Source organism: Lepidochelys kempii, chromosome 4 (assembly GCF_965140285.1).
Source record: "Lepidochelys kempii isolate rLepKem1 chromosome 4, rLepKem1.hap1, whole genome shotgun sequence".
NCBI classification, from domain to species: Eukaryota; Metazoa; Chordata; order Testudines; family Cheloniidae; genus Lepidochelys; species Lepidochelys kempii.
In genome coordinates this window covers 83,933,899-83,946,823 of record NC_136383.1, presented here as the reverse complement: position 1 = coordinate 83,946,823, position 12,925 = coordinate 83,933,899, and the positions used below count along the sequence as shown (strand labels likewise).

The 12,925-nt window shown below is 43.5% G+C and overlaps 1 protein-coding gene across 4 annotated transcripts in view; it reads right to left on the bottom strand.

Annotated features, from left to right (window-relative positions):
- MTUS1 (microtubule associated scaffold protein 1) overlaps positions 1-12,925 on the bottom strand; it is a 206,087-nt gene that overhangs the window by 60,382 nt on the left and 132,780 nt on the right. For all 4 annotated transcript variants that reach the window (XM_073341911.2, XM_073341912.2, XM_078852526.1 and 1 more), the window contains one exon: positions 9,776-9,993. In XM_073341911.2, coding sequence (XP_073198012.1) covers positions 9,776-9,993 — 218 coding nt within the window. The remainder of the gene's footprint in view (positions 1-9,775; positions 9,994-12,925) is intronic.

Sequence of the window (12,925 nt, the reverse complement as noted above, 5' to 3'; positions counted from 1 at the left end):
ACTCTGAAATATCCCAGCGTACCCAGTACAACAAAAGGCCACCTCAGTTAAATAACTTGTTTATCAGTCATTTCACTGAAGTAGTGTTTCATTGTATTTAAATAATCTATTTCATACTGCATGTTCAGTATGATTGACTAAAATTTTTAAAGCATGCACAACCAAGGGTAAAGTTTTTTGGTCAATGAGCTGCAGCATTTGAATTATCGACAACCTTAAAGCAGTGGTCTCTAACCTTTTTAAGCACAAGATCACTTTTTGAATTTAAGTGCACCCCACGATCTACCTTAAAGAAAACGTAGAAAGAACAGTAATCACACAAACCCAAACACCCTTTGCCCTGCCCCCTCTCCAAGGCTATGCCCCGCTCATCCCTATCCCCCCCTCCCTCTGTTTGCTCTCCTCTCCCTTACTCACTTTCACTGGGCTGGGACAGGGGAGTTTGGAGTGTAGGAGGCAGCTCCGGGCTGAGCCTGGGGCAGGGAGTTTGGGTGCAGAAGAGGGCTCAGGACTGGGGGAGAGGAATGGGGTGCTGGCTCCAGGAGGGGGCTCAGGCAGCAGGTTGGGGTACAGGCTCTGGGAGGGGGCAGGGGGTTAGGGGGCAGGAGGGGTTCGGAGTATGGGCTCCAGCAGGGCATCGCTTACCTCAGGTGGTGGTGCAGTGGGGCTAAGGCAGGCTCCCTGCCTGCCCTGGCCCCATGCCACTCCTGGAAGTGGCCGGCATGTCCAGCAGTGGCTCTGGGGGGAGGGGCAAATGGTTCCGCACTCTGCCCCCATCCGCAGGCACCTCCCCCGCAGCTCCCATTGGCCACAGTTCCCCATTCCCGGCCAATGGGAGCTGCGGGGGTGAGCTTGCAGGCAAGGGCAGCATGCAGAGACCCTATCCCCTTCTCTCCACCAGGAGCCACTGCCGGACAAGCCAGCCACTTCTAGGAGCAGCGTGGGCCCTGCTGCACTGCCAAACTGTTGATCAACTAGTCCATCATAGAGCCTCTTATGATCTCAGTCTCAGTGACAAACTGAGACAAAATGTCAGAGGCTCCACAATCGACCAGCTGATCACAGTCTACCATTTGGTGACCACTGCCTTAGAGCAATTTCAACTGATCCGTTTCCAATGGCAGCTCATGGGACTTGAATTTCCTGAGTCTTTATCGGGGAAACAATGCCATATCGTTAATATAGCCATGCTCACTGAGACATCCCATTCACTGAAGACAGACATTGAAAATACAGCGATTTCTAAATCCTCTGACTTTTGAAATCTTTGGAAATTCCAATAATAGAAAATTAACTTGAGAATGTTCTAGTTGCACAGAGTTAAGCACTCAGTCAGGAAATGCCAGAACTATGGCTGCTTATAGATTGATGACCCACTTCCACATCTGTTTTAAATCACACTTCCTATAACTCATGCTTTTACATCACTTCTCATAATTGTCTCTCCTATTCTACAGGATGACGTAATGATATCTGCTTCTTAGTTATGCCCTCTAGAGTTTAGTTTCTCATCATCCTCTCAACCACATGGGTTCCAGCCAGCAAATTCTCCTGGGCTATGTCACCAGGATGCATCTCACTGTAAAACATTCCTGGATACTGTGAATCAAAATTCCAGTCCTCTTCTTGCCATTGTTTGAGGACTGTTAGCAGTGTCATAGAATCATAGAAGACTAGGGTTGGAAGAGACCTCAGGAGGTCATCTAGTCCAACCCCCTGCTCAAAGCAGGACCAATGCCAACTAGATCATCTCAGCCAGGGCTTTGTCAAGCCGGGCCTTAAAATCCTCTAAAGACGGAGATTCCACCACCTCCCTAGGTAATCCATTCCAGTGCTTCACCACCCTCCTAATGAAATAGCTTTTCCTAATATCCAACCTAGACCTCCCCCACTGCAACTTGAGACCATTGCTCCTTGTTCTGTCACCTGCCACCACTGAGAACAGCAGAGCTCCATCCTCTTTGGAAACCCCCTTCAAGTAGTTGAAGGCTGCTCTCAAACCCTCCCCTTGCTCTTCTCTTCTGCACACTAAACAAGCCCAGTTCCCTCAGCCTCTCCTCATAAGTCATGTGTCCCAGCCCCTTTATCATTTTCACTGCCCTCTGCTGGACTCTCTCCAATTTGTACACATCCTTTCTGTAGAGGGGGTCCCAAAACTGGACACAGTATTCCAGATGTGGCCTCACGAGTGCCAAATAGAGGAGAATAATCACTTCACTTGATCTGCTGGCAATACTTCTACTAATGTTGCCAAGAAGGCTAACAGCATATTGGGCTGCAAGGGCACACTGCTGACTCATATCCAGCTTCTCATCCACTGTAATCCCCAGGTCCTTTTTTGCAGAACTGCCGCTTCGCCAGTTGGTCCCCAGCCTGTAGCGGTGCATGGGATTCTTCCATCCCAAGTGCAGGAATCTGCACTTGTCCTTGTTGAACCTCAGATTTCTTTTGGCCCAATCCTCCAATTTGTCTTGGTCACTCTGAACCCTATCCCTACCCTCCAGCATATCTACCTCTCCCCCAGTTTAGTGTCATCCACAAACTTGCTGAGGGTGCAATCCATCCCATCATCCAGATCATTAATGAAGATGTTCAAAAAAAACAGCCCCAGGACCAACCCCTGCGGCACTCCACTTGATACCAGCTGCCAACTAGGCATCAAGCCGTTCATCACTACCCATTGATCCCAACGATCTAACCAGCTTTCAACTCACCTTATAGTCCATTCATCCAATTCATACTACTTTAACTTGCTGTCAAGAACACTGTGGGAGACCATATCAAAAGCTTTGCTAAAGTCAAGATATATACCATGTCTACTGCTTTCCCCATATCCACTGAGCCAGTTATCAGGTTGGTCAGGCATGACTTGCCCTTGGTGAATCTATGTTGACTGTTCCTGATCACCTTCCTCTCCTCCAAGTGCTTCAAAATGGATTCCATGAGGACCTGGTCCATGATTTTTCCAGGGACTGAAGTGAGGCTAACTGGTCTGTAGCTCTCCAGATTCTTCTTCTTCCCTTTTTAAAAGATGGGCACTATATTTGCCTTTTTCCAGTCATCCAAGACCTCCTCCAATTGCCATGAGTTTTCGGAGATAACAGCCAACAGCTCTGTAATCATGTCAGCCAATTCCCTCAGCACCCTCCGATGCATTGGATCCCGTGGACTTGTGCATGTCCAGCTTTTCTAAATAGTCCTTAACCTGTTCTTTCACCACTGAGGGCTGCTTACCTCCTCCCCATAGTGTGCTGCTCAGCGCAGCAGTCTGGGAGCTGACCTTGTCTGTGAAGACTGAGGCAAAAAAAAAAAAAAAAAAGTATGGAGTACTTCAGCTTTTTCCACATCATCTGTCACTAAGTTGCCTCCCCTATTCAGTAAGGGTCCCACACTTTCCCTGACCACCTTCTTGTTGCTAATGTAAGCGGGGGAACAGTCCCGCTATTGTGGGGAACTTTCCTGGCTTCTGCACTACCCCAGTGAAGTGGGCTAGCGAAAGGATCTGAGTCCTCACTCCCACTTCCTTAACCCAGAGGCCTCCCTGCCCTTGAGGACTTCCCTTCCACTCTCCTGTCTGGCAAAGTCCTCATAACCCCAACAAGGCTGGGCCCAGGATTCCTAGGGGGCTCAACCCCCAACCCTACTGTGGTCACCTTGGACAGGGGCTAGGGTGTCCCCACTCCGGGGTACTCTCTCTGCACTGAGCACTTCTCTGACCCACTGATCATTACATACAATTTAAAGCAAATGCAAGTTATTTAATCAACAATTAATTTAAAAAAGAATAAGAAAAATGGGAAAGGTTAAAGGAAACATCACCCTGCTCTGTGGCAGGGAACATCACAAACAGTGTCTCTGGAATGTCAGGGAAGTTCAGTCTGTTCCTTGTAAGTCCCAGGCCTCCTTCTCAGGCCCTGGCTGTGCTGCAGGGATGCTGTGGGGTGGAGTCGCTCTGCTCGTGGCCACACGCTCTCAGGCTCTAGGTGGCAGGGCCCTTCTTTCCAGCGTTGCCCCCACCCTGTCAGGGTTACCAATCCCCCTCCGAGTCTGGCCTGCAGAGCCTCCTGGCTGAGGGGTCTCCCTGTGCTGGGCCCGCTGCCCAGGGTCCCCGCTCGCTCTCCCCAGCTGCTCACAACACCTGGCCCAGGACTGTTCCAGCCCCAGCCCCACCCCCCCCCCAGCACGGCTGCTGCTCTGCTCCCAGCTTCATGGGCTGCTTCTCTGGCCCCTCTGGCTCTGGTTGCTGCAGCTCTCCTCCCAGGGCAAGTCTGCTCTCTCTGGGCTGTGCTTCTGACTTTGTCCTGGGAGCAGAGCTGCAGCCCCAGGGTCTGCTCTCTCCGGGCTGCTTTTCTGGTCACTCTGGATCTGGCACAGCTCTGCTCCCCAGCTCAGCTTGGACCCCTGCTTTCTCCTTAGCTTGGCCCCACTCTGACTCAGGCAATTCCAGCTCACATGGATGACGGACCTCCCCAGCCTCCTGAATCCCTGATTAGCCTGCCCACCCTGTCATTCAGGCTGACCTAGAGCATTGGCCTCTCCCCATTGCTCCTAGGGACTGGCAGTCTCAGGGTCCTGATTCCCCATCGATTCTTCCCCCTTTTAGTACTGGGAGCTAGCGACTAAAACACACCCACTGAATGTTAGTAAGGGAGCAACAGTTCCCTTACACTAACAAGAAACCATTCTTGTTACCCTTCACATCCCTTGCTAGCTGCAACTCCAATTGTGCTTTGGCCTTCCTGATTACACCCCTGCATGCTTGAGCAATATTTTTATATTCCTCCAAAGTCATCTGTCCAAATTTCCACTTCTTGTAAACTTCCTTTTTGTGTTTAAGGTGACCATAGACTTCTGTTAAGCCAAGCTGGTTCCCTGCCATATTTGCTATTCTTTCTGCGCATCGGGATGGTTTGTTCCTGCACCCTCAATAAGGCTTCTTTAAAATACAGCCAGCTCTCCTGGACTCCTTCCCCACTCATATTAGCCTCCCAGGGGATCCTCCCCATCAGTTCCCTGAGGGAGGCAAAATTTGCTTTTCTGAAGTCCTGGGTCCGTATTCTGCTGCTCTCCTTTCTTCCTTTTGTCAGGATCCTGAACTCTACCATCTCATGGTCACTGCTGCCCAGGTTGCCACCCACTTATACTTCCTCTACCAATTCTTCCCTGTTTGTGAGCAGCAGATCAAGAGGATCACAGCCCCTAGTTGGTTCCTCCAGCACTTGCACCTGGAAGTTGTCCCCAACGCTTTCCAAAAGCTTCCTGGATTGTCTGTGCACTGCTGTATTACTCTCCCAGCAGATGTCAGGGTGATTGAAGTCCCCCATGAGAATCAGGCCCTGTGATCTGGAAATTTCTGTTAGTTATCCAAATAAAGCCTCGTCTACCTCCTCCTCCTGGTCATGTGGTCTATAGCAAGACGTCCACCACGACACCATCCTTGTTGCTCTCGCCTCTAAACTTAACCCAAAGACTCTCAACGGGCTTCTTTCCAGTTTGATACTGGAACTCTGAGCAATCATACTGCTCTCTTACATACAATGCAACTCCTCCACCTTTTCTCCCTGGCCTTTCCTTCCTGAACAGTTTATACCCATCCATGACAGTGCTCCAGACATATCCTCCTCACCCAACATTTCTCTAAGCTGTTCTGTTCTCTATTTAAAGTTTCAGTAACTTATTTCTATAGCAGTTTAAGTATCTTATCCTTAAGTTAGTTTTGCATATAATGGGCATATAAACATTTTGTAATCCAAATAAAATTAATCTATTTTAAGTACAATTGTCCGGATTCTAAACAGGACACAAATGTACAATAATTACAATTCATGTATTACTTAAAAAAACATGATTTAGGCAAGATCTATGCTAATATCACTGCAGTGGTCATGCAACGTAATTCAAGCCACTACCACAATGCAATTCATTTTCACCTAAAAGATAAGCCTCAACAGAATAGCTTCAGAGTATGAAGTTTAAGAAAGAAGATTTACTCTAGCTAATACTGTGGAGAAGACTGACATGTCTAGAGTTACTCTATTTCTATTAGTGTGAGAAAATATATTTCTTATTGGCATTGAATTTCAACAGGTGAAGCCCAACTTATTGTTTTGAGTTCAGTGGTACTTCAGTGGTTGGCTTTGATTTTAAACATTTGGAATTTTAATTCAAAGTGGATGAAAAAACTGTTTCATAATATTTAACATTTGTCTGAACAAACAGCAATATCCAAGAATTTTACTTCTACACAAAGTATGGATCATTTTTTATTTTACAACAAAAAGTGGCCCAATTACAATCTTATAGAGCAACCAGGAGGTCACAGTATTGGCTGGGAAGGTTTAGGAGAGTAAAATGGACAGATTTTCAGCATGCTGTCTGCGACATGGAGCACCCCTCATTCTCATTGACAGTTTTACAAGAGATTATAACAGTACAATCTGGGGTTCAGATTTGTTTTAATGTAACCAACTCTGGTTCCTATTGAGTTTACTACAGACTCATTATGCCACATCTTTTAAACTAGGTTTGTGGTTTCTATTAATGTAAATAACTTCAAATTTACTGTATTCTTAGAAGATTAATATAGTGAATAAGTTGATAAAAGTAATATCAAAGAGTTAAAGTCAATAATCAACTGAAAACCGCACTGCCCCAATGTTTTTTTTAAACCTGCTACAGTTACAACCATCAACTACCAAGATTACTACAACAGAAGAACGAACTTTTAGATTTAGCCTGCATTTGATAACACTGAGTATTCTCAGTTTCATTGTTCCCCTTCTTGCTTGTCGGTTTTAAAAACAGGAAAGCATGATATAAAGCCACAAAAACTTGGCAAGGGACAACAGAACAGGGGTAATGACATTTTTACTTGACTGATTTCAATCTGATGTGTCCTTTTAACACTGCAAGCGCACACACATTTAACAATAGACAGTCAGTCCAGTTTCTGACATTTACATCAGATGCCTTGCTCATTTCCGATAAATACTCTTGCTGACAAGAAGATCACTATCTTGCATTAGTTTGTTGTAGCAACATTACAATAATTGAGAGAAAGTTACTTGAATTCCCGATAAGTAAAAACTGGGTTTTAGAATTTTAAGGTCAAGAATTCTCAAATCTTAAACTGGTTATCCACATTTCAAGCATATCATATTTATAAAGACTACCCTTAATGAATCTTAAGTCTAACTATAGAAATCTGGGCAAATTCTGATAGCTGAAGAGTTTAATGGTTGACTGATAATTTCCTAATACAGTATTGACAAATACAAGATAATGCCTCTACATGCATATATTAAAGGTAGATTTAGGGTTTAACACAACTTTGGGGCCAATACCTGTCTCAGATTAGGAAAAACAGTACAGTACCATTACTAGATCTAATTAAAGAAATATATAAATAGAGTGCCATCCTGTTACTTTACTCCAATGGGGCTGGGTGGATTTGGATGTATGCGCGTTTTGCTAAGAATTTTAGTTAACAGCAATTCCATAAAGTCCATTTTTAGTGGAGGAAAATGCTTGAAATAACGTACTGCTTGTGGAAGTTTACTAGGCACCAGGACTTCAGTTAAACTATGGCTATCAAGAGAATAGGAGAGACACCACAGATCTTACAAATAATGAATTTTGATAGTATAGCTTTTAATGGCAGGCATCTTCTGAAGTTGATAGTCCTGAAGATAATTTGGCTCAACTACAATGTAATTGGTTTGCAGACTTCAAAGGGAAATTTAAAATGGCTTCAGTTGCAGTTTATTTAACAGAGCTTGAGGTAAAAATTCAAATACAAGCAAGGATAAATTTGGAAACAAAGTTACAGGTAGAAGAAAAACATAACATGCAATCTGTAGCCTATACTTGTTAATAAATTACTTTCCTGTCTAATAAAGTATTTCTTACCCCAAGGTTAGCCTTTGCGGAGCTCAGCAAGTCCAAAGGATTGGGATTCACTTTTCGTGGGACCCCCCTTGCCCCACTGACTGACTTCTTATACTCTTTTCTTTTATACAATCACAGAATAATGTCCTTCAATTCAGGGGTCCCTATTCAGAGACTTTTAATGGGGTTCTTTTTGTCCTTGTAAACTCTGAACCCTGCATCTGGCCCCAACTGGGTAAACACAAACTGGCTCAGTTGACAGATGTCCATTGTTCTCATGTTAATTGGGTTAGCTCTCAGATTTCCTCTCTTCAGGTAACAGGTTTCACTCCCATCAGATTTGGGATATAATATCCTACAAGTTAGATCACTCAAATCGTTTCCCATAGAAACATATTGCAATAACCATGACAATTAGCTAGTTCTGAGCTTTCGACTCCCTTTAGTGAAATATTGAGAAGGTTATCAGATACAGGGTGATATACTAGTCTGGGCCTTTCTGTGTCACATCCACCCCTTCACCTTACTCTAAAAGCGATCAGGAAAGATGCTTATCCTTTACACAGAAGCTGAACAAGGTCACAGAATATTCCTGCTTCTATTAGCTGAAATAATAAAACCTAGATTCAAGTGATTCAATTTATGTACAAGAGCCAACCATGTTTAAAGGGTCCTTAAGCATCGACTGGATTGCTCTTCAAGTGTAACACCATCCTTACATACTGCGAAAACAAGTCTTTTTAAAGGAAGGGCTATGGGGCCAAGTCTCCAAATAGAAAATATTTACAATAAATTTTAGCAGAAAAAACCAGGGCTATGGCAGTGACCCAATGATCTACTATATATGCATGTTATTTGCAGAAAGTTTTCAAAGTGTTAGGAGATAGCAGTACAGTGTATATATTGGATGTAATAATTTGAACTAGTTGTACACAACTGATTGTCAAGTAAATTAAGTCACTAGAAGGTATCTGCACATTACGGTAAACAAAATAATGAACACCTGTTCAATGCAGGTGGTCAATAATGTTAGAATACAAGGGACAGTTTAATGGTATTGAAATATATTGAGTGTGATTAATTGGAGGCCTTCAATTAACACCAAAAAGGCATTGAAGGCAAAGAACCTCATCTTGGATACTGTTTTTAATTGTAGTCATATCTTAAAGGTCCTATTAGAAAAAAGGCCCACTATGAAGACTTCCCACATAGAAAGAGAGATACACAATGCTACTTCTATATAGTTTAGAGATGAAACAAAAGATAAGTGTACAAAAAATGAATGCTACAGAAAAAAAGAAAGCACTCCTACTGGAAGGTTCCTTTGGGTGCATCTACACCAGTGCTTAATTTGTAAATAAAGATGCTGGAGCTCAAACAATTTTTTTTTGTAATTTTTTTTTTTTCATTTTTGTAACTGACATGGCAAGCCCACTGATGCCAGAGCTCTGAACTACCAAGCCTAGAGGACTGGGGCTCAGCCCTGGCACATGTTAACACTGATCTACACAGCAAAAACAAAAAACAAAAAACCTGTGTAAGTGAGTCTCAGAGCCTGGGTCAGGTAACTCAGGCTCACTCTGTTGGGCTAAAAATAGCAGTGTAGACTTTTGGGCTTGGCCTGGAGCCTGGGCTCAGAGACCCTCCTCCCTTGCCAGGTCTCAGAGCCCAGAACACCCACACTATTATTTTTAGCCCGACAGCATAAGCCCGAGCCACTTCACCCAGGCTCTGAGACTCGCTGCCACAAGTTTTTTTGCTGCGTAGATTCACCAGATGAGTCAAATGAAGACTTGTTATGTGTACAAATTAAATATTCAGACGCCCTGCCAGATTTAGAAGATGGCACCAAATTCAAGCAAAGACTACTGTATTTGGATAGCCTTACCTCAGACTGTAGGTGCTGGATCACAACTGTTAATGCTTCAAACTTCTGGTTACTGCTTGCCAAGAATTTCTTCAAATGCAGGATAATTTCACTTTGGTTCTCACATTTTGCTTTGTATTGTGCCAACTCATGTTTTTTTGTTTCAGTTGAATGCACATCTGGAGAGGTTTGTGTATGTATGCATGAACTTTTAGGACTCCTCTGCTTGCCTCTCTCAACTGCAATTTTAAAAAGAAAGAAAAAAAAAAGACATTCTAATTAAAGTATTCACTTTTGAAGTTTTACTAGCTACCAAAGCTGGAAGTCAAAACACACAGGAAATAGAAACAAATATTTAAAGAACATTACTTGAGCCGCTTTGACTGGGTCAAAAGGGTTACTTTTTAGTAGCATTAGGGTCTTGAGGATAATGGACTGTACAACAACTTCAGCATTCTCTTACCACAAAAACCATATAAACTCAGATAGCTCTTAATGATTATGCATTTACATTTGTTCATTGAACGCATTTTAGCTAACTCTTTACACTGCAATTTTGATTACCATTTTCACACATCCAGTACACTTCAAGCTTCCCCTATCCCATTATGCACAGCCTGAGGATTACCTACTTTAATATTCTAATATTGCAAATTCAGACACTTAACAGCACTAGTGTGATGGGTTCTCCCCTCCCCCCACCTCAGGGTTCTGCCTGGAACTGGGATACCACTGAGCCCGCCTGACCCACCAACCTGGACTCCCTTTACAGTGTACTGCTGTGACAGGCCCACAAGCCCCCTCCAGCACACATACAGGTAGGGACACACCCAGGTGCAGCTCTACACACAGCTGCTAAGAACAGCTCTGCATGGGAAGGCTCAGTTAAGGAACTGCCAAGTACTCAAGTGCACACCCACCTTTGGAAGGTAAACCCCAAATCACACAGTCTTGTGCTGCACAGAGAACTGGAGGGGAGGGACAGCTCAGTGGTTTGAACATTGGCATGCTAACCCCAAGGTTGTGAGTTCAATCCTTGAGGGGGCCATTTAGGGATTTGGGGCAAAAATTGGCAATTGGTCCTGCTTTGAGCAGGGGGTTGGACTAGATGACCTCCTGAGGTCCCTTCCAAACCTGATATTCTATGGTTCTAAGCTCATGAAATTCACCCTTCCCTCCATGTGGAGAGGGATGTAAACTACTTTCAGTAATGATTTTCAGACAAAACAAGTTTATTAATGACATGAGGATACATTTTAAGTGATAAGGGAGAGCAAACAGATCAAAGCAGATTACCTAGCAAATAAAACAAAAATGCAATCTAAGCTTAATATACTAAAGAAACTGTATATGAGTAGCAAATTCTCACCCTAACTGTTGTTTTAGGCAGTTTGTAGAAATTCTTGAGGGCAAGCTGCACTTGCTTGCAGCTTAAAACCCCAGATATACCTTTCAGAGGCTAGAAATCCCTCTAGCCTGGGTTCAGCCCTTCTCCCACAGTTTAGTCCTGATTTCTCAGATGTTTCCAAGCATCTCCTTTGGGCGGGGAGTCAATGAAGAACCCAGGATGATGTCACTCCCCTGCCTTAAATAGCTTTTGCAATGGTGGTAACCCTTTTTCCCTCCAACTTTAGTTCCCATGCCTTTCAGTGGAAAAACACTAGTATTCTGTGATGGAGTCCAGTACCAGGTGACTTGGTTGCATGATCCCATAGTGTCATAGCAGCTATGGGTCAGAGGCTGTTTGTAGCATCCTCAGGAAGGCTCCCTGGTGGGAGATTAGCATCTTCTAAACCCTATTGTTCTCCCTAACGGCCCTTCCCAGCCAGCCATCTAAACTGAGTGTCTTCTGCCTAGTCTTCATGCTCAAATAAATTGGTTAGTCTCTAAGGTGCCACAAGTACTCCTTTTCTTTTTACTCTGAATTCTGCCTAGTGGGCATTCCCCGGGTGTAAATACATTTGCAATAGATACATAGACAATATTCCTAACTTCAGATACCAAAATAGTACTTGCATTCAAATAGAATAATGATATTCAGTAAATCAACCTTTTCAATATCTCACATGACCTATTTTGCATATTTTACATCATAGGTATGCCATAATCATATCACAATAATATCTCTGAAGAATATGGGGCATAGCGTCAAAACTGGATCATGTCACATCAGAAGAGACCAACGTTTCTATATTCAATATTTGATTCTTACAGGTGTACAAGGTTTCTCTATAGCCTTCAATTTGGAAAGTCAGCAGTGTGTAGCTGTTAAGCAGGGCCAGTGTCTCCCTTTAGTTCTCAGAGGCTGCGAACAAATCCTATAGCAACCACACAATCTGATGCAATATATAGATATCCCAAGGTAGTTTAATGAAAACATCAAGACAAATGAGCCATTAGTTTAACTATCAAGATTAATTGAATTTAAAGTTGAGAATCAAAGGAAACTAAATTTGTAACGATTTGAGAGAGGTGAGATTTGATGGGAAAAAATAGAAGTAAAAAAGGCCAATATTTCTTATGCATGATAATCAGAAGTTTATAAAGTCCTTCAAAAGCTCTGAAAACCAGTGAAACAACATTGATACATTCAGTACATCAATATCCTACTATATCACATCACTGAAAGTAGGTTGAGAACCAACATGTATCAATACTGTTAGTAACAACCTTGGGTGGCTTAGAGCAGCTACCCAAACATTTGAAAGCAGAGTCCTCATTCAGGAACATTAAACCAATCATGCCCCTTTTCCCTTGCCAGGTGTTAAGATCTCCTCAAGGTAATGTATAATTTTCCCCCAAACACTCTATCCCATACGAGTCCATGAGTGCTGCCGACCCCACCCTCAGGAAACAGTGGTATAGAAGTTCCTATTGATGCTTCTTTCTTGACTATTTCACTGCCCATCGAAGCATGTAACAACACTGACCACTGAAGTGTCATTGGCATTAGCACACATTTTAAATGAGTGGACTAGTTTGCAGCTTATAACTACAGTTTCAGTGTCTCAGAAAACTCAGAATTGCTCTGTTATTCTCTTAGTCACCTTTCAAAGGTTCCTCAAAACCATAATGAAGACAACAGAGATCTTCCCATGTCCCTCCCAGCCAGTCTTTCGCACCCTGCAGGGACATACCCCCGCCCCCCCCCACACACACACATTCAGAAAA